The 21,592-nt window shown below is 54.8% G+C and overlaps 1 protein-coding gene and 1 long non-coding RNA gene across 3 annotated transcripts in view; both read right to left on the bottom strand.

The window, feature by feature from the left end:
• Positions 1-21,592, bottom strand: part of LOC122462676 — a 57,958-nt gene that overhangs the window by 1,504 nt on the left and 34,862 nt on the right. The gene's annotated exons all lie outside the window — the stretch shown is intronic.
• On the bottom strand, positions 8,756-14,237 carry LOC122462675 (WAP four-disulfide core domain protein 18-like). Its single transcript, XM_043526962.1, has 4 exons — positions 14,082-14,237; positions 13,386-13,529; positions 12,853-12,987; positions 8,756-9,068 (listed from the first exon to the last, which is right to left on the bottom strand). Exons 1-3 carry the CDS (start codon positions 14,155-14,157, stop codon positions 12,854-12,856), a joined length of 354 nt encoding a protein of 117 aa, XP_043382897.1. The 5' UTR covers positions 14,158-14,237; the 3' UTR covers positions 8,756-9,068; position 12,853.

The following is a 21,592-nucleotide window of genomic DNA, read 5'->3' on the forward strand; positions in this document are numbered from 1 at the left end:
GAGCTACCCTGATCTCCAAGCAGTTGTCTGTGAACAGCCTTGTGTGCTGGGACAAGGGGAATGAGATCCCAAGCTGGGTGTCTGGGAAGGGAGAACGTGTGTCCGGCTCTTCTTTGTCTGTGGAGCAGACAGAAGGGGCCTTTCAGCCTGTGATGGTTGAGGGTAGTGCAGTTGTCTCAGAGTTGGTTCTGGATTCAGCTAAAGCCCAGGAAGGGAAGGGTCCTAAGTTTGGGTCTGCTCGGGAGAATGGCCCTGTAACTAGGTCGCACCCAGTTAGTGTCTATGTAAAATCCCAGAGCCCAGACAATTCTGGTGCTTGTATTTTGCCCGTTGCTAGTGTGTTGTTGGGAAAGGGTGTCGCAACTCTGTCTAATCAGGGTGAGATCCTAGCCAGGGCACAAGGAGAGCAGGAAGGTGATTTGATTGTGTTACCTACGGAGGGTGTGGAAACCTGTCGCAAGAAGGAAAAGATTCCTGAACTTATGTGTGTCAAAGGGAAGGCAAATGCTTCTGACCTTTTATCTAGGAAGTCTGTAAGTTTGCCTGTAAGGGGATTGTGTGGGAATCCGCCGGAAGGGCCAGAGGTAATTCTGGATGTAAGGGAGACCCAGAAAGAGTCTGTTGTTGCTCAGGAAAGTGTTCCTCTAGAGCAAGCCCTCGGTGAAGAGGGTAAGAGCAGAATTTCTGTGAGGGGTGAATTGTTGCATAGAAAAGCCCCTCGGGAAAGGAATCCTCATGGAGTCTTTGCAAGCAGTTTACTGACACTGAAGGGTGTGAAAGTGACTTAATCAGGAAAGTTTCAGTTCCTAACAGCCAGAAATTTTCCATTGTGAATGGATCCACTGACTTTCCTGTTGAAGGATCCAGTGTGGAGAGCTTTGAGAAGGTCTCAGATGGAGTGAAAGCTGTTCAGAAAGTTAAACAGTCCGATAACCAGGTGGCTGTGTTTGGCCAGCTTGTTGGGGAGACAAGGTTGTTGAGAAAGGGATGTCTCCATGCTAGTTCTGTAAGTGAACAGTATGTGGCCCAGGTCAAGATGGGGGCTCTTAACCAAGAGAGCCCGAATTGCAGCCCTCCAGACTGGAGCGCTGGGAGAAGGCCCAATCCCAGTTTGACCCCCGGGGGTTTCGGGGTGGCAAAAGGGCACGGGCCGCATAAACCTTCCCACATGCGGCCTGCGAGTGCTATCGACCACCCCTGACCTAAGGGAGGGCGTGAAACTGGAAGGTCCTGGTGTAACTCCCACCAAGGAATGGGAGAGATGCTGGGGCATTCATGGGAACGTTGGTGGCTTCGAACTTCCCCAGGTCACCGGCTAAAGTGACCCCACTCAGTTCGGTCACGAAGCAGGGAGAGATGTGACGAAGTGGGACTGTTCTTAATGTTTCCTCTGAATAGTGTGGGGGTGCCTCAGTTTCCCCTAGGCAGTTCTTAAGTATCTAGGGGGTGGGGTAAGGGTGTATGATCATTGCAGAGCCCTAGAGGGCAGGTGTGTGCAGGGGTCTGGACACAGAGAATGGCCGACACCCTGTTTCCTGGCCACTGATGGCCTGGGCCCCTCCCCCCTGCACGGTGAGAGCTAAAGGGCTGGAGAACAAAGGAGTCAGGTGACCTCCTGGCCCGGGGAAAGGGACAAAGCCCAGAGGAGGGGGGGCTGGAGAGAGTTTCAGTTTGGGGCTGGCTGGGGACGAGGAGTGAAGTGCAGACGTGGTTGTCTGGCTCACTGCCCCCCAAAATGGACCCAGCTGAGGGGTCCTGTTTTCTGCACCTACAGGCTCTGTTTTAGACCATGTTCCTGTCGTCTAATAAACCTTCTGTTTTATTGGCTGGCTGAGAGTCACGTCTGACTGTGGAGCTGGGGGGCAGGACCCTCTGGCTTCCCCAGGACCCCGCCTGGGCGGACTCGCTGGGGGAAGCGCACAGAGGGGCAGAGGAGGCTGAATGCTCCGAGGTCAGACCCAGGAAGGTGGAGCAGGGTGAGCTGTGTGTCCTGCAGACAGGCTGCTCCCAGAAAGGCGACTGCCCCAGAGTCCTGCCTGGCTTTGTGGGGAGCAGTGCCAGAGCATCGCCCGGGGACTCCGTGACAAGAGGCTGCTTCAGCTCAGGTTGCAGGGGGCTGTGCTTGGGGAGCAGGAGGCTGGCGTTCTCGCCCTCCCACGGTGGAGCTCGGTGAGACAGTGTGACATGGCAGCCACGCTGCCCCGTTCACCACCCGCCCGGGAAAGAGCCGTGAGCATGACACTCTTGCACCTGCTAGCTTTAAAGGCATCCGTGTCAATCCCTCTCCCCCAGGAGCATCAGCCTGGGTTTGCTGGAGGGTGAGGGGCACTCAGCGTCCGTGGCCAATCGCGCCTGGGCCTTTCTGCTCCGACTGCCAGCAGGGGGCAAATCAGTGCCGGGATGGGGCTGTGTTCTATCAGGTTGGTTCATGTGGGCCACCGGGCCGGATCAGCACCCTCCCGAGCTGGAGTAGCGCACAGAGCGGCTGTGTGGCTCAGTTCGATTCCACTTGGAGTCCTTTTTGCCCAGTCTGCGCTGGCTGGCTGGAGCCTCTCCGGGAGAGTTTAGGGAGGCCCTGTGGTATCTCAGCAGTTCCCCGCGGGGCCAATCGTCCCCCAGGATCTGGAGCTACAGCCAGCTTCAGATAGTCCAGGTCACATAAGTTCCCCTGGAGAATCATCACCCACTGTCCTAGGCTTTTGATCTCTCTGATCCTCTCTGGAAACCGTCTGTCCCGGCGTAGGCGTTAACCGGCCCTTCCTGGCCTTTGAAGTGCTGTCCCATGCCTGGGGGTTTGGAATCAAGGAACAAGAGCTTCTCCATCAAAGCACCATGCCGTCTGCTCCCCAGCTAGGGGGCACCATCTCGGTGTGCCCATGCTCACGTGGCGAAGGGCAAAGCTAGATGTGGCAGCTTGTGTCCCACGGAGCAGGACGCGGCTTCTGGCCGCCAGGCCGGCTCATTTCTCCCTGCAGCGGAGACGCTCGGCTCAGCTTTGCTGAGGGCTTTGGGGGCAGCATGGTCGCCCATCTCGGGAGGCAGGGAACGGCCTCGGGCTGGGGGGCACTTTGGAGCCCATGGCTGACGGGACGTTTGTCGCTGACTCCAGCTGGGCCTGGGTTTGGCTCCTCCGCCATGTGTGTTGAGAATGACCGCCCCTCCTTCTCCTGCAGCCACCAGCAGCGCAGCGGATATGCTTTAGCAGCGCTCACGGTGCCTTGTGCTTTCTGGGACATCTCGGACTCTGTCTGTCGGTCTGAGCACTGCGCTCAGCTCCCATCCTGCAGACACGAATGCACGTGCTGCCTGGTGCACATGGGAGCAGTCCCACAGGCGTCACCACCCCAGAACATCTGTCCTGGCCAACCTCTGGCTGTGTCATTAGCCCTCCCCACCGAGTCGCAAAGGGCAGCTTTTTATCCAGGGGATAAAGCTGCTGATGGAAGCAGGGATGCAGCAGGAGCTAGACCCATCATCCACCAGTCGCTGGAGTGAAACCAGCCTCTGCGAGGTGCTGGTCCGGTACTGTGGCGATGGGAGAGGTGTGAAACTTCGGGGCGATAGCAAGGATGTTAGCCCGTGTGCTGAACGGGAGGGTCTCTCTGGATCACCCCAAGCACGGCACGGGCACGGGCTTCCCTTGCAATACAAACCTCAGCCGAGGCAAGTGGCTTTTTGGTGAGGCTGAGGTGACAGGCTCCCATCCACCTCCCTGCCCAGGGCGGGCTGTCTTCACATGTCAGCCAGCAAACATGCTTCTCCCTAGCATCACGGCCAGCCCGGAGCACCGGGGCCATTAAACCGAGAAGACAATAACTGTAACACCCAACGGGCAGGGCGGGCCCCCAGTAAAGCAGCCACGTGTGCATCGTCTGTGACGCGCCGGATGAGCATTCCTCGCCCACCCCTGCACGGCTGTCGCCCAGCGAGCAGGGTGGGGCGAAGGGCTGGGAGAGGCTGCGCCAGGCTGGCCTTGTGCTGGGTGTTGCCCGGGCGGGCGCAGGAGGCTGCAGGGCTGGCCGTGGAAACGGCTGTGAATCCGGAACGCGGGAGTGATGCTCCTCTCCCGTCTCTAGCCTGGCTCAGCCACACCGTCAGCGAGCAGGGTCTGCGAGGGGTCATCACCTGCTGCGAAGCCAGGCGCCCCGGCAGATTCCCTCTGGGTCCCCATGCAGCAGTCACGCGGGGGAAGCTCCCTGGAAGGCCCAAGCGGCTGTAGGAAAAGCAGCACCAGAGTCTTCCAGCCAGTAATTGGGAGCATCAGAGATGGGGGCACCTCCCGCTGGCAGCGAGGGCTCAGCCCGCGGGGAGCTGGGCTGCAGAGGGCAATGCTGCAGCCTTCCAGGATCTGCATGCTAGCTCCAGAGGAGGGCTGGCAGGACCCGCATCTCGGGCGGAAGGAGGGGCCATCAGGTAGCTCAGCTGGGCAGGGCGCAAGCACCTCGAGGCAGAGGGATTTTGCTGGGTGGAGCTGATGTGGGGACTGGGCGCTGCTGAGCGGGAAGCACCAGCCTGAAAGCTGAGCTCTGGGGCCCACATGCTAAAGGCAGGGAGCCTGCACGTGCCCCAAGGGAGCCCTGCTCAGCAGAGCGGAGAATGCTCAAGCCCGCGTGTGGCAAAGCCCAGAGCCCGGTGGGAATGTGGGGAGCAGGAGGGATAGGAGATGGGACAAGGACGTCCTCCCAGCACTGTGCAGAGAACTGGGTCATTGCACTCAGGTGGCAGCTGCTGGGGGCACTGCACTGGTTGGATGACAGAGGGTGTCTCTGTATTGCATGGGGGGCTGGTGTGGTCCCAACGGGCTGCATATTTGTTGGTGCCCCAGCGGGCAGCTCAGAGCTGCTCCTTACCCTGCTGGGCTGGAGTGAGGAGCAGGGTTTGCAGAGTGAAGAGGGGCCCCTCTGCATTTTGACAGGGAGGTTCTGGAGGGAAAGGCGACATGCTGCTGCTCTCCCTGAGCGGCACCTCCTTGTGTCTGAGAGGGTTTCCCGGAGTGATGCGCCAGGCCGTGCCCACGCTCGTCCCAGCACGGGCCTGGCCTCCTCGCCAAGTGCCTGCAGCTCAGGTCCATCCTGCTCCTCTCTGTCAAGTGGCAGCCACGTGAAAGTCTCCCTCAGCCTGTGCGAACTCCCCATGCACATGTGGCAGGGGCGTGCTAGTGAACCGGGGCCAAGCCACTGCCTGGGGCCTCTGCTGCTGGATGCAACTGTCTCCAATCTGCAGCATTGCCAAGGGCTCTTGTGCCTCTGCGTTTTGTTACCAATGGTACAAAACTACTCAAGGTAGCTAAGTCCCAGGCAGACTGCGAAGAGCTACAAAGGGATCTCGCAAAACTGGGTGACTGGGCAACAGAACGGCAGATGAAATTCAGTGTTGATAAATGTAAAGTAATGCACATTGGAAAACATCATCCCAACTATACATATCAAATGATGGGGTCTAAATTAGCTGTTACCACTCGAGAACGAGATCTTGGTGTCATTGTGGAGAGTTCTCTGAAAACATCCACTCAGTGTGCAGCGGCCGTCAAAAAACTGAACAGAATGCTGGGAATCATTAAGAAAAGGGATAGATAATAAGACAGAAAATATCATGTTGCCTCTCTATAAATCCATGGTACGCCCACATCTTGAATACTGTGTGCTGATGTGGTCGCCCCATCTCAAAAAAGAGATATTGGAATTGGAAAAGGTTCAGAAAAGGGCAACAAAATTGATTAAGGTTATGGAACGGCTTCTGAATGAGGAGAGCTTAATAAGACTGGGACTTTTCAGCTTGGTAAAGAGATGACTCAGGGAGGATATGATAGAGGTCTATAAAATCATGACTGGGGCGGAGAAAGTAAATAAGGAAGTGTTATTTACTCCTTCTCATAACACAAGAACTAGGGGTCACCAAATGAAATTAACATGCAGCAGGTGTAAAACAAACCAAAGGAAGTATTTTTTCACACAACGCACAGTCATCTTGTGGAACTCCTTGCCAGAGGATGTTGTGAAGGCCAAGGCCATGACAGGGTTCAATTAAGAACTAGATAAGTTCCTGGAGGATAGGTCCATCAATGGCTATTAGCCAGGATGGGCAGGGATGGTGTCCCTACCTCTGTTTGCCAGAAGCTGGGAATGGGCCACAGGGGATGGATCACTTGATGATTCCCTGTTCTGTTCATTCCCTCTGGGGCACCTGGCACTGGCCGCAGTCGGCAGACAGGACACTGGGCTAGATGGGCCTTTGGTCTGACCCAGTCTGGCCGTTCTGATGTTCGTATGGGTGAGTCGTCTCTGGCAGGGCTGGCTCGGCAGCACCCAGAGAGGAGGTGGCTGTGCTGGGGGTGAGGGCATCCCAGTGCCCCTTGCAGCGTGAAGGGTGGATGCTGGCCCTGAGGGGCAGGGCTGGCCACAGGCTCAGGAGCGGCTCTGTGCTGTGCCAAGGCAGTGACTCGTCGTGTTCCAGGCACAGTACAGCCTGTGAGGAGAGTCGCTCTGCACCGAGCCCAGCCGTCCCCGCACTGAGATAGCAATGGCTGACTGAGCACAGGCCTCATTAGTAATTAGCTCTTCTCATGTTCAAAGCTCCTTTTGAGCACTAACGAGGAGATGTGGAGCCATTGCACCGGGGTGGCACCTGCCATGGCCAGTGCACTGGGCAAACAGTCACCCTGGCATGGAACATTCTCTTGGGGAAACTGAGACTCTCAGAGGCGAAGGGTCTTGCCCAAGGCCCTCGAGTGAGTCAGAGTAGAGCAGAGCGGGGAGTAGAACCCAGGCACTCCAGGACGCCCGGCCCCCTGCTCTATGGGCAGGACAAGGCTGTTAAATTGGCTGGCCCGTCCCACTCCCCCCCAAGCCAGCTGAGTGGTAATGAGATGCAAACATCTTTATAACCCTTCCCTGCACCTGAGCTGGTTGGTGTGAGCCACAGGTGGCTCAGGGACCGATGGAGGAGCTCGACCCCTGCACCAGACTCAGCACATGGGTTGGGTGGCTCTGGAGGGGCCACTCAGGTATTGCAGGGCCCTGAGGCTGTCGGTCAGGTGAGGGGACGTCTCCTGCAGGCTGACAGGGCTTCTGGAGCCTGGGGGATTTGACCCCACAGCTGGACTTGCTCATTCCCTCTGGCATTGCCAGGACACTGGGACCTGCTGCGTCTGAGCTGGTTCTTCAGACCAAGCACCAAACCCTATTTAGCAGCCCCATGCGCCGAATGAGAGGGAAGATGCTTCTCTGCCAGGCGGCGGGCTCCTGGCAGCCCCTGGCCTGGCGTTGGGGTGGCTGTGGCAATGTCTGTGGCTGCTAAGCATTTGTGGAAGCCCCGTATTGCCTCTCGGGTGGAGCTGTGTTCAGAGGCAGAGAGCAGGCAGGAGGCTGCTGGCCGGGGTGTCTCTGGCTGGGGGAGGACTGGCCTATGCAGGACACCAGCGAATGAGCCTGGACCCATCCCTGAAGGGAATCCTCTGGGCAAGCATCCTGAGGCTGATACCCCAGCACCATGCGCTCGCCCATCCAGTGCTGCAGGCCAGGTTTGCCCTCCATGCTCCCTCCCGTTACAGGTTTGCCGTTGGCCTTATTTTCCCCGGATGCATTAGCTGCATTTGTCCAGGTCCTACCCATGTTTCCTGCTTCTCTCCTGCCCCCCTCGCTGGGGCTTGCAGCTCCCCACGTTTAGCGTCAGCTGGGAGTTCACTTGCGTGCTACCCCGTCAGTATCCCAGCCAGCCTGGACTGCCGTTCCGGGGCCCAGGTAGGAGGCACTGTTGCATGCTGCCCGGTGGCGGGGATGGGGGGGGTTAGACAGAGCGACTGAAGTCCCTTCATGCCCGGCTGGAGGAGTGAGCACGTTGACGCGGAATGGCTAGGTCTTTAGAACATAGCGCATGGTTCGCTTAACTGCCAGCTGCTTGCAGGGGTTTCTCTTTGTATGGGCACCCAGATACCCTGGTGCTGGGTGCCTGTAAGGGGGTATATAACTCTGTCCTGGTCTGGAAGGGGTTAACTGGAAGCCAGGGGCTCAGGTGCTCCTCTGTGGGTGTACGGGTGGGGAGGTTAGGCCTGGGTGCAGCATTTAAAATCGGAGGAAGCCCACAGGTGGGAGGAGGAAGGGGCATGGAGCAGAGTGAGCTGGAGCCTGCCTGAGCCCTTGGGTGAGGGGTGGAGCGTGCCAGCCCCTGGGCTGTGGGGCCAACTGAGGCTAGACAGCCGGGCGGTCTGCAACTGCGGCGGCCCCCGCAATCAGGTGGTGACCGGCCAAAGGTTTGGTTGTTTTGTCATTTCTGCTGAACTTGGGTAAATGACGCTGTGGCCCTGGATGGGACTGACCCCTGTGGAGTGGCCTGGCCAGAGGGCCAGGGACTCCGACGCTGGGCAGGCCAAAGGGCCGTGGGGGAAACTGAGACAGAGTTGCTGCATTGCTACGTCTGCCACAAGGGGGCGTGCTGGAGCTGCACCTTTGCTGCTGTGCCCCAGAACAAGCAGGAGGGTGAGAGAGAGGCATGTTGCTCTACAAGGGACTGGGGTAGGATTGAGCCCTGGGTTAGCTCTGGGGGCCTTGGGGCTGGTCTCAGATCGGGGGCAGCCCTGGAGCACGTTTCTCTCTGAGTGAATTTTCTCCCTTTGAGAGCTGCGGCTCCAAACAGGAACATCAGCGCAGGCCTGGCCTGGCCCAGCCGGGGGGTCTCGTGACGGGGGTCCTGGGAGCTGCGAGAGGTGTGCGGGGCACCAGCCCAGGCTGCAAGCTGGGGGGGATAAAGCAGAGGTGGGTTAATGAATCACACGTTTATTAAGAGAGAAAAGGTTCTTTGCAAAACAGAGTGGCCTGAGCTGGCCAAAGAGGAACAAACCCCAAGGCTGCACGAACAGCCCCTAGCTCCCTGGCAAGGGGCCCCAAATTCAGGACACAAAGCAGTCCCTCAGCAGGTAATCCCCGAAACAGTTAATGGAGGGCAGGGGGTGCTTGGGAGAGTAAGCTACCAGACGGGAAGAGCGACTGGGTCAAGGAGCATCTTCCCCAGCCGTTGTAGCAGGTGGATCCCAGGGCACCAGCACTCACAGGCCTGCGGGGGGAACACAAGCCCTGGAGAGAAGGAGGGGACATGAGTTAGAGACTTGAATGAGCGTGAGTTCTATATAATGGCCCCGGCCCCCACGCTGTGTTCTGCTCCGTTCCGCGCCCACTGCTGCAGTATCCGACCATCCCGCAGGACTGAGCTACGAGACGTGACAAAGTGTGTGTTCAGTGGCGTTCCTCTGGGGATTCACTGCCTGGGCTCCCCAGAAACCCAAGCCACCTGCTTTCTCCCCAGATTATAAACAAGACAGCTGTTTTCCTTCTAAATCACATCTAACAGGCTAAGCTGTATTATCCCAGATACTGCACACCTCTCTGCCCTGTGAATCAAACTCTCTCTCTGTACATTTCAGAGTAGCAGCCGTGTTAGTCTATATCCATAAAAAGAAAAGGAGGACTTGTGGCACCTTAGAGCTAACCAATTTATTTGAGCATAAGCTTTCGTGAGCTACAGCTGCATCCAGTGAAGTGAGCTGTAGCTCACGAAAGCTTGTGCTCAAATAAATTGGTTAGTCTCTAAGGTGCCACAAGTCCTCCTGTTCTTTCTCTGTAGATTGTCTCTTGTTCTATTGTAAGCCCGAAATTGTGAAAGGCAAGTCTGCACTCAAACAACGTCTGGAGTGTATCCACCCCATTTACAAGATGTTAATGGATTTTGCTTGTTTTCATGGTAGAGGACGGCTGCACTCTCAAAGGCAGAGGCACTGGATAGCTCGAGAAGGAACCTGAACAATCTAATCACCAAACCAGGGTACAACTTTGAATTATTAAAAGAAATTGCTTAAAAGGGGGGAAATTTCAATGAATAACATGGGCTAATTCTGAACTACAGCCCTTGAAATGAACCAAACCTCAAAAGCCTCTGCTGAGAAAGATATATGACGAGACAACTGGCTCTGTGGATGAGGGGAAAGCAGTGGACTTGTTATTCCTTGACTCTAGCAAAGCTTTTGACACGGTCTCCCACAGTATTTTTGCCAGCAAGTTAAAGAAGTATGGGCTGGATGAATGGACTATAAGGTGGATAGAAAGCTGGCTAGATTGTTGGGCTCAGCGGGTAGTGATCAATGGCTCCATGTCTAGTTGGCAGGCGGTATCAAGTGGAGTGCCCCAAGGGTCGGTCCTGGGGCCGGTTTTGTTCAATATCTTCATTAATTATCTGGAGGATGGCGTGGATTGCACCCTCAGCAAGTTTGCAGATGACACTAAACTGGGAGGAGAGGTAGATACGCTGGAGGGTAGGGATGGGATACAGAGGGACCTAGACAAATTAGAGGATTGGGCCAAAAGAAATCTGATGAGGTTTAAGAAGGACAAGTGCAGAGTCCTGCACTTAGGATGGTAGAATCCCATGCACCGCTACAGACTAGGGACCGAATGGCTAGGCAGCAGTTCTGCAGAAAAGGACCTAGGGGTGACAGTGGACGAGAAGCTGGATATGAGTCAACAGTGTGCCCTTGTTGCCAAGAAGGCCAATGGCATTTTGGGATGTATAAGTAGGGGCATTGCCAGCAGATCAAGGGACGTGATCATTCCCCTCTATTCGACATTGGTGAGACCTCATCTGGAGTACTGTGTCCAGTTTTGGGCCCCAACCTACAAGAAGGATGTGGAAAAATTGGAAAGAGTCCAGTGGAGGGCAACAAAAATGATTAGGGGACTGGAATACATGACTTACGAGGAGAGGCTGAGGGAACTGGGATTGTTTAGTCTGCGGAAGAGAAGAATGAGGGGGGATTTGATAGCTGCTTTCAACAACCTGAAAGGGGGTTCCAGAGAGGATGGATCTAGACTGTTCTCAGTGGTAGAAGAGGACAGGACAAGGAGTAATGGTCTCAAGTTGCAGTGCGGGAGGTCTAGGTTGGATATTAGGAAAAACTTTTTCACTAGGAGGGTGGGTGACGCACTGGAATGCATTACCTAGGGAGGTGGTGGAATCTCCTTCCTTTGAGGTTTTCAAGGTCAGGCTTGACAAAGCCCTGGCTGGGACGATTTAGTTGGGGTTGGTCCTGCTTTGAGCAGGGGGTTGGACTAGATGACCTCCTGAGGTCTATTTCAACCCTGATATTCTCTATATAAAGGGACTGAATAAATCTGTTCTACACCAGAGCCATCTAGTGGGTACAGAGGGAAGCAGCAGAGAACTGGAGAGCTGAAATCTGATCGCCCAGATGGCAAGTGGGCACTAGCCATGGGGGCGGGTGGGCCTGGCTTCCCCTCCTCCAACAAGCCCTGGAGTCAGGGTATGTTAAGCTGAGGTCGCCACTGGGCTCGGGAAGTAGCTGCAGAAGCCCGAGTGGGACCAACAGCCTGGAGCAGCTGTGTGGGAAGGACTCTTCTCCCAGCTCCTGGTTAAGAGAATAAGAAGTGAGATTTAGATTGTGTTTCCCCTATAGTCTGTAACATCAGAACTGCAGGTTTCTTGCTAAAGCCTGGGCTGCACTCAAAAGTCAAATTGACCCAGCTCCGTCATGCCGGGTGTGAAAAACCCACACCCCTGAGCAGCGTAAAGTGACCTAACCGCGGTGCAGACAGTGCCAGGTCACTGGGAGAATTCCTCCCTCGACCTAGCCACGGCCTCGCGGGGCGGTGGATTCCCTGCCCCGTGGGAGACCCCTGCCCTTGGTGTAGGCAGCGTCTGAGCTGAAACGCTGCAGCGGCTCACATGCAGACAAGCCCGAAGTCTATGCTCCCTAGTGAGACCGCAGGTAACCCGTGATAGATGATAACTAATGCTGTATGCAAGCGCTTCAAGCAAACTGGCCTAAGAGATTTGAACCATAGCTTTAAGCAATTGCTTTTGATATTCTACTCCCCTTTTGGACCCATTCATTCCAATAGCAGGGACCACACTCTTCAAAGTGCCTTAACGAGAAGTGCCTCCTTAGTCCTTGGAGAAACCCTGGCCGGGTGATGAGTGTGTTAGATCCTACCGAACTGGCAGTCATGTGTCAGTGCAATAAGAAATCTCAGTGATTTGCATTGTTCTTTGGTGCACTTGTTGAGCCTCAAGCCTACGCTCTGACAATTGCTTGCACGACTGTATTTGTGTTCAGCACAGGCCCAGAACTTTGTGCCCGCACGTGGTTGGTGAGCTGTCGATGGCGAACTGCTGCCAGTCTGTTGGACGGTTAAGAATAACTCAGTGCCTTGGTGTGAGAAATCCTGCCCAAGTTAAACGGTGAATTTAAATTAGTAAGCTCCCTGGACTCCCTAAAAAGGGGTTCTCCTACTAGAGCCTGTGCGAATATCCCCCATCACACGGACCCTATTGGCAAGCCTAGTTTGTTAGATTTCAGCTTTAAAAAATCTAACCAGCCCCTCGGAAAACTCCTAAGGTGCCCCCCGTTCAAGCTTGTCACTGGAGGTGCTGAGTGACGGGCTCACTGTGCCTGGGCCCTGCTTCTCATCTCTGCTCTGCACTGCTGCTCGTTAGAGATGCTCTGAATTCCAGGTTCACCACGGGAGAGCGCGAGCAGCTGCCGGCCTGGGGAACCCAGAGCTGGTGCAAGTGGAGCCCAGCTGGTCTCACTAGGAACGCCCTGGTCAATGGTACAGCCTGTAACTGCCCACAGATGGGCCCAGCCAGGAGAGAGGAATCCACTTCTGGCTTCAGCTAAGACACCGAGCCCTGGGCAGATTGGCAGGTCCTGGTTTCTCAATGAGTGATCCCGACTCCTCCCTTTGTCCATTAGCCCTGGAGGTGGACTTGGGGGGTCCTGTGATTGGAACATCCCCAGTGTCCGAGCCTGGGGCAGGGCTCCGAGCAAAGCGATTCCCCTCATCTTACCTCACATTACTGTCGTGCAGACGTGGCCACATCCGTTGCTGCAGCACTTCTGTCTCCTGCGGCACTCCGCGTCAGAACTGCACAATTCCACACAAATGCCGAAGCCAGTTGGCCTTGGACAAACGCCGGGTCTCCCTGCACCACAGAACAATCTCCTGGCAGTCACACCCCTTGGAGACACCAGCTCAACCCCACCCGCTCCACGTGAGGACGCAGGGTGGGTGTGAGCCAGGGTGTGAGTGGGAGGGAAGTGACTCGGGCTAGGGATGAAGAGATACCCTGCCGCCTGCCCCCGGCCTCCTGAGCTGGGAGCTCACCATTGGGGAGAGGAAAGAAACCACCCCATCCAGTCTGAGTAGAGACTCTGAGCCCGGTGGCTGGGGGCAGCGGGATCATCCAGGGCTGGTTAATGGGGCTGGGGTCCTGCCCCTTCCCTGAGTGACCCTGACCTCTCCTCCCTGCTCATCCCCCCAAGGTGCCGGGAGCGTCCGAGTCCAGGGCAGAGACTGACGTGAGCCTGGGTCTGACCTCACCTCGCAGTCGGGTTACTGGTGTCATGCAGACGTGGCCACACCCATTACTGCAGCACTTTCGTCCTGGAGGACAGGAATTGTCCCCCTGGCATCTCTCCACACAGATCCCTGGGCCTCGGATGATGGGGCAGGCTCCAGGTCGCACTGCAACGCAGAATAGGCACACGGCAGTCAAGCAGGATCGTCCTAAAGCTGCCCCGACTCTGTCCCCGCCTTGCTGCACAGCTGCTGCCTAGGACAGGCCCCTGCCCGCTGGCTTCCTGCTCCGCAGTTAGAGACCTGGTACCCAGAGCTTCCGCCCGCTATGCGGACTCCGCTCCCCGCTCGTCCCTTCACCCTGGTCGAGGGCCCCAGCCTGCTGCTGAGCCTGGAGCGGGTGGGGAGACCTGCTCGCCAGACACCCGCATGCTGCATGCAGCCAGCAGGACTCACCTGGCCCCACCGAGGAGGTGGGGCGCCTGCTGGCTTCTGGGAGAGGAGAGTCACAGAGCCCAATGGCAACAGAGCCCTGCCCTGAGCCCTTCTCCTCCCAGCTGCACTAGCAGGGCCAAGGCCAGGAGTACCAGCTGCTTACCCAGGGCAGGCTCCCGTCATACCCACGAACAGAGCAGGACAGGAGGGGATGCTGCCACCATGGCCTGGGCTGGGCTGGCAGGCGGCTCCTCTCTGCTGACCTGAGCTGCTCTCTCTACTCACTTTGAGCAGCCGTAGGTGGCAGCTGGGCCCAGACGGCCAGGAGCCCCAGGAGGAGGACGATGGCCCCCGACTTCATGGTGCTGCCGGGAGCTGGGTCTGAGTGCCCAGGGCTGAGCCGGGCTGGGATTTAAACCCTGGCGCAGGTGGGGCTGGGTGGGAGAGGGAGGGGCTGGCTCACAGTTGAGCAACAGGGACCTAACTTCCTCCTGACTCCATTTCACAGGAGAACTTGTGCTGTAGCCCTGAGGGCCTGTCCTGTCCCTTTGGGCAGGGCCGGGCTGTTGAGAAATCCCCTTGGAAGGCGGAGAGCCCAAAGCTGTATGTGGGGAGCTGTTGCCTGCGCCGTGTGGGATGGGGCTCCCCCAGAGAGGGTGGCAGGAGCAGCTCAGGGGGGTCCCACCATGTTTTGCTCACCCCCCAAGCAAGGGTAACTGTCCCTGTGGGGTGGGCTGGTGCCTGGATGGGCAGCTCTCAGATCCACAGGCTATGTCCACCCTTGGAGCTCAGGGGGAATTGCCAGCTCCGGCAGACATGCTCTCATCCAGCTAGTGAGCTAAGAACGGGAATGTCGCTGGGGCAGCGGGGCCATGGTGGGTGGCGGCATGAGGCAACTGCCTGGAGGACATACCCCTGGGGTTCAGGCGCGTCCATACTCGGGATGCCTAACCCATGCCCTGCTCGCTGCTGCCAGTGCTACTCCGGCTGCACTCCCTGTTGAGTGCACGAGCTGGATGAGAGCTAGTGTGGGAATCACGCCCCCGGCTCCAAGTGTGGACAGAGCCACAGAGTGTCAGGCCAGAGGGGCCATTAGCTCATCAAGTCCGACCTCCTGCAGGGCACAGGCCAGACCATTTCCCTCCCCAGGCTGTGAGCCCAGGGATTGTGTTTGGCTAAAGGGCTGGCGCCGAATGCCATGCGTGGCAGTGGTGGGCGGGCTGGGGGGAGTGAACGGGGGGCAGTGGCCATGGGTACCTGGGAATCAGGATTCTCTCTCTCTTTGTTCCTGCCACTGGGATGTCGTTAGGACGGAAGCCCTGAGATAGCGTCCCTGCCCCCATCCTGCTGTCATTAGCAATCAGAGAACAGTCCTGCCCTGGCAGATCCAGCCACAACGCCCGACGCCCGACAGGGCTCTTCAGCGGGGATCCCACAGGCCAGCTGCACTCTGCAGGGGAGAGTCTCTAGCTGCTGCTAAATGTCAGGCCCCTTTGGTCGATGTTTTGACCCTGCTCTGAGCTGCGGCCCAGGGTGAGCTGAGCCCCTGGCCGGCTGGGGAGGAGTGTGAGGCCCAGTGAGGAACAGCTCCTGGTGAAACAGCCCGAGTGACTGGTGGAGAAAACGGCCCAGGAGCGGGGAGCAGAGCGTGCGTCAGGAGAGGAGGGTCTGGCACGTTCCACACGTGTCTGTTCTCAGGAGCACGAGGACTCCAGCCCAGACTCCTGGGAACTCAGACCAGAGCCCCCCTACCCCCAAGTGTCCCAGCAGGAACATCCTGGCTGATCCTCCACCGGATGCTCCTAGGCGGAGTTTGACTCTGCGGGTGGGGGGCTCCCGCCAGGCCAATGGGGCCGCGCATTCTGAGGGAGGCAAATTCTGCGCCTGCCTGAGGCTTGCAGGGCTGGGCCTGCCTTGGGGTCACCGCTGGCCCGTGGGGCTGGGCGCCTGCCCTGGTGTTTGTTTGGGTCTTCCACAGGGACCCAGGGGGGATTTTATCAGGGCCGGGGGTGGCTAATGCACAGGAGTCCCCAGCCGGGGGGGCCCTGGAAGCCATGGCTGGAAATCACTGTCTCCAGGGGCTTGGGCAGGACTGGGCCTCCCCGCTCCGGCCCGTGGGTTTCCTGTTGACTCCCTGTGTGCTCATGTGCTGAGGCATGGGCGGTGGGCAGGTAGCAGGGGTGTCGTAGGAGAGCTCGGGCTCCTGGTGAGGGCCAGGACAGGGCTCTCGGGCTCCACCAGCCATTGCCTTGCCTGGGTGGGTGGGTCAGGGAAGCCTCAAGCGCTGTTCAGCTCTGCTGCAGCCCTGGGCTGTGATGGTGGCTGCGGAGCGTTCGGGGCACTCAGCTCAGCTGTTCAGCCCTGGCGTGAGGGAGGGGGTTGGCCGTCCCATGTCAGCCACACCCTGAAAACTCTCCGGCTGCTCAGCAGCGTCTGTTCTCGAGGGCGTCGCACCGAGGGATGCTGGGAGCAGCAGCCCCACCGGGAGGCCAATGCATTCACTTTACCGTGCAGTTACACAGGGTGCCCTGCTACACATGTGCCCCATCACCGGCAGGATCTGGGCCTGGGATATAAGCATGGTGGGGCGGGGAATGTGTCTTTAAAGAAGTGTTTTTACATCCCTAGCGCAGTGGGGCTGGGATTGCTGACTGGCTCGCTCAGGTACTAGTCCAAGATAAAAGACCTATTTTGATTTAACTTGCCCCTGTGGGGCTTTTTACAGGGTGACTCCCACTGCAGCTGCGTTTGCAAACCTGGAAGTGGTGCTGGGGACAGGGTAGCTGCTTCATGCCCTGTCTCCTCTGCTCCATTTCCCCTTGCCCCCCACCCCTTTGTTCAGCCAGGCTGAGGTTTGACGACCACCCTGCACTCCGGGCCACCCTCCAGCTGCTCAGAGCTGCTGGCAAGGCTGGGGCTGGCTGGTGGCTCACTGGCTATGGCCTCCCCTGCCATCGGGCAATGCCCTGACCTGCTGCTTCTCTACAAAGAGCAGCAGCTTTTCCTGCAGGGCCTCAGTACCAACAAGAGGAAGAAGATCCCCAAGCGCTCGGCTTCTAGGAACATGAAGCAGTGGAAGTGGCAGCTGCCATCAAAGTAGCAGCCAGCATCGGGGGCTGCAGCCGGAAGACTGAGGGTAAGGGGAGGTGGGGCGTGACTCAAGCTCTTCGGGGGGCAGCCTAAGCTTTAAATTGCACCCTCTTCCCACTATCGACATCTACGGTTGGGTGGCAATGCCCCCCCATGCCTCCCCATCTCATAAAAAATACAGCCAAGTGCCGAGAAGGTTTGATGCTTTGTAAACCCCACTAGAAACCTAGCTGCATCTTTGGGAGTGTAAAAGGTTTTGAAACTCTGTCCTTAAGGCACTGGTGTGGGTTCAGACAGGAAGTCCCTGGGGGGAGCAGAACCCAGGTCTCTCAGGGCCAGCTCCCTGTCCAGAAGACCAGCCGCTCTCTCTGCTGTATGGTGCAAAAAGAGAGGACTCTGATAGCTGGGAGCAAAACCAAGCTGGCCAGTTCTCTGAGACTCCAGCACACGGTCCCAGGCAGCTAGGAAGGAGGTCATGGCTGACAGCATGAAAAGCAGCACAGAGATCAGGAAAGCTGGAGAATGAGAGTCAGATGAGAGGAGATGACTTAACTCCCCAGGGGTGGCAGGTTCGGCGCGAGGCTGGGCTGTACAGCAATGGCTACTGGGCAATTTTACATTTTAACTGAAAACCATTTTGTTCAGTCATTTTTTGTCCTGAGTTTGAGAAAAGGAAGGAATGAGAAAGTGTCATATAAGTATCCGATGTGTTTATGCCTCAATTTCTTCGGGTGTCAGTTGTATCCAGGCCAATTCCAGAACAAAGAACAGAAACTGCATCCACAGAGTCCATAAAGCCGACAATTATTGTCATGATTTGTATTATTCACTGAGCACCATCTGTGTGCTCAGCACTGTTCAGAATATGCCAAAAAATCCAGTCCCTGAGCCAATGCATATACGATGTGCAACTCTCGATAAGATGGCTCAGATATTTAAGGATGAAGTGTATAGTTATTGAGCACTTGTTAACATCTGTGAGTGGAGGCATTGATGGCAACAAAAGTTTTCCTGGATTAAGCACTAGAAGATTTAACCCTCCAACTTTCTTTCAAGAAGAAGAGCTGCCCAGAGCTCCTGTGCCTGTATATTTTCCTTTCCTGCCTGCAGTGGCCCTGATAGACCTCAGAAGATTCAATTCTTTCTCAACTTTAAAAAGCAGAATTTTCTTGCTGTTTGGTTTTAAATATTCTCCTGTGAGAACCGCAACTCAGTCACTGTAGTGTTGAGTTTAAGAGCCTTCGGTGAGAGACATCCCTTAAGGGAGGATCTAATAATGGAGATTCTCTGTGTCCTAGTGAGGAGGAGAGGATGGAAGATGATAAAATACAAGTAGGATCTGATGAGAAACAGTCAAATGAAAAAAAGTCCCATTCAATTACATCATGTAATGGCAGACAGCTAAAAAGTGACAAGTTTTTAAAGGGCTTATATACAAATGCTAGAAGTCTAAACAATAAGATGGGTGAACTAGAGTGCCTCGTATTAAATGAGGCTATTGATATAATTGGCATCACAGAAACTTGGTGGAATGAGGATAATCAATGGGACACAGTAATACCAGGGTACAAAATATATCAGAAGGGCAGAACAGGTCGTGCTGGTGCGGGAGTGGCACTATATGTGAAAGAGAGCATAGAATCAAATGAAATAAAAATCTTAAATGAACCAAACTGTACCACAGAATCTCTATGGATAGTAACTCCATGCCCTAAGAAGAAGAATATAGTGGTAGGGATATATTACCGACCACCTGACCAGGATGGTGATAGTGACTGTGAAATGCTCAGGGAGATTAGAGAGGCTATTAAAATAAAAAACTCAATAATAATAATGGGGGATTTCAACTATCCCCATATTGACTGGGTACATGTCACCTCAGGACGGGATAAACTGTTCGCCCTCTGTAACACTGATAGAGATTGTAGTTGGGGGCTGAACCTCTCCAACGCATCATCAACGCATCATCAAGGATCTACAACCTATCCTGAAGGACGACCCATCACTCCCACAGATCTTGGGAGACAGGCCAGTCCTTGCTTACAGACAGCCCCCCAACCTGAAGCAAATACTCACCAGCAACCACACACCACACAACAAAAACACTAATCCAGGAACCTAACCTTGCAACAAAGCCCGTTGCCAACTGTGTCCACATATCTATTCAGGGGACACCATCACAGGGCCTAATAACATCAGCCACACTATCAGAGGCTCGTTCACCTGCGCATCTACCAATGTGATATATGCCATCATGTGCCAGCAATGCCCCTCTGCCATGTACATTGGCCAAACCGGACAGTCTCTACGTAAAAGAATAAATGGACACAAATCAGATGTCAAGAATTATAACATTCATAAACCAGTCGGAGAACACTTCGATCTCTCTGGTCACTCAATTACAGACCTAAAAGTCGCAATATTACAACAAAAAGACTTCAAAAACAGACTCCAACGAGAGACTGCTGAATTGGAATTAATTTGCAAACTGGATACAATTAACTTAGGCTTGAATAGAGACTGGGAGTGGATGAGTCATTACACAAAGTAAAACTATTTCCCCATGTTTATTCCTCCCCCTCACTGTTCCTCAGACGTTCTTGTCAACTGCTGGAAATGGCCCACCTTGATTATCACTACAAAAGGTTTTCCCGCCCCTCCTGCTGGTAATAGCTCACCTGATCACTCTGGTTACAGTTTTCAGAGTAACAGCCGTGTTAGTCTGTATTCGTAAAAAGAAAAGGAGTACTTGTGGCACCTTAGAGACTAACCAGTTTATTTGAGCATGAGCTTTCGTGAGCTACAGCTCATGCTCAAATAAACTGGTTAGTCTCTAAGGTGCCACAAGTACTCCTTTTCTGGTTACAGTGTGTATTGTAACACCCATTGTTTCATGTTCTCTGTGTATATAAATCTCCCCAACTGTATTTTCCACTGAATGCATCCGATGAAGTGAGCTGTAGCTCACGACAGCTTACGCTCAAATAAATTGGTTAGTCTCTAAGGTGCCACAAGTCCTCCTTCTCTTTTTGTAAATGTGAAATTGCAGAACTACTAACTGTCGTCTGTAACCTATCATTTTAATCAGCTTCTGTACCAAACGACTGGAGGACAGCTAATGTGACGACAAATTTTAAAAAGGGCTCCAGAGGTGACCCCGGCAATTACTGTAAACCTGACTTCAGTACCGGGCAAACTGGTTGAAACTATAGTAAAGAACAAAATTGTCAGACACATAGATGAACATAATTTGTTGGGGAAGAGTCAACGTGGTTTTTGTAAAGGGAAATCCTGCCTCACCAATCTACTGGAATTCTTTGAGGGGGTTGTAACGAGGCTGGTTCTGGCGGGACCCCACGGAGAGTGCCAATTCAGGACAAATTGCGTCAAGCAGGGCAGTTACCGCCCAAGGCTGGGGTTTTTCCACCTCTAAGGCAAACCAAACTAGCCAGACAGAGAGGACTTTCGTTTTACCCCACTGGCTAACCACAAGTCACACAAGCAATTCCCTTAGACACTCCAGTTTCCCAGTATCTCCACCAGTGCCCCTCGTTCTGGGGACAAATGGTTATGAAAACCAATACCCCAGTAAAAGAAAAAAGGGTTCTCTCGATCCCAAAGGACCCAGACCCACAGCCAGGTCAATATACAAATCAGATCTTACCCACAAATCACACTGTTGCCAATCCCTTAGAATCTAAAATCTAAAGGTTCATTCATAAAAGGAAAAAGATAGAGATGGGAGCTAGAATGTGTTAAATGGAATCAATGACATACAGCGATGGCAAAGTTCTTGGTTCAGGCTTGCAGCAGTGATGGAATAAACGGCAGGTTCAAATCAAGTCTCTGGAGAACATCCCCAGCTGGGGTGGGTCATTCAGTCCTTGGTTCAAAGCTTCAGTGTAGCCAAGGTTTCAGAGTAGCAGCCGTGTTAGTCTGTATCCACAAAAAGAAAAGGAGGACTTGTGTTAGCTTCTAGGATGCCACAATTACTCCTTTTCTTTTTTCAGGGTAGCGAAGTCCCTCCAGAGGTAGGAAGCAGGATTGAAGACCAGATGGAGGAGCTGCAGCAGCTTTGTATAGTCTCTTGCCATGTGGTCTGTCTTTCTTTGTCCCAAGGACAAGCTGCCCAGCACATGGCCTGCAAACACCTCAGAGTTCTGTCCATAGGCAGGTCCCTGCACACCTGGCTGAGTCCCAAGGCGTGTCTGCCTTCTCTCAGTGGGTCAATTGTATAGAGGATGGTCCTTAATGGGCCATCCAGCAGGCTAGGCAGAGTTGACACCAACTTGTCTGGGGTGTCCCCCAGAAGCACAGCACATGTTTGAACTACAGGCGGTATAGAGCCAATACTTATAACTTTAAATACAAAAAAGATACATGCAAATAGACAGCATAATCCTAACCAGCAAACCATAACCTCGTCTTAGACACTTTATTTGACCCCCTTTATACAAGATTTGGTGCCACTACAGGACCTTGGTTGCAACAACATTCTATACGGTCCCAGTTCAAGTCAATAACGTCACAGGGGTCAACAGGCACGTAGACAAAGGGGAATGCAGTGGATACAGTGCATTTAGATTTTCAGAAAGCCTTTGACAAGATCCCTCACCAAAGGCTCTTAAGAAAAGTGAGCTGTCATGGATTGGTAACTGGTTAAAAGATAGGAAACAAAGGGTAGGAATCAATGGTCAGTTTTCAGA

Source organism: Chelonia mydas, chromosome 13 (genome assembly GCF_015237465.2).
Source record: "Chelonia mydas isolate rCheMyd1 chromosome 13, rCheMyd1.pri.v2, whole genome shotgun sequence".
Classification (NCBI taxonomy): Eukaryota; Metazoa; Chordata; order Testudines; family Cheloniidae; genus Chelonia; species Chelonia mydas.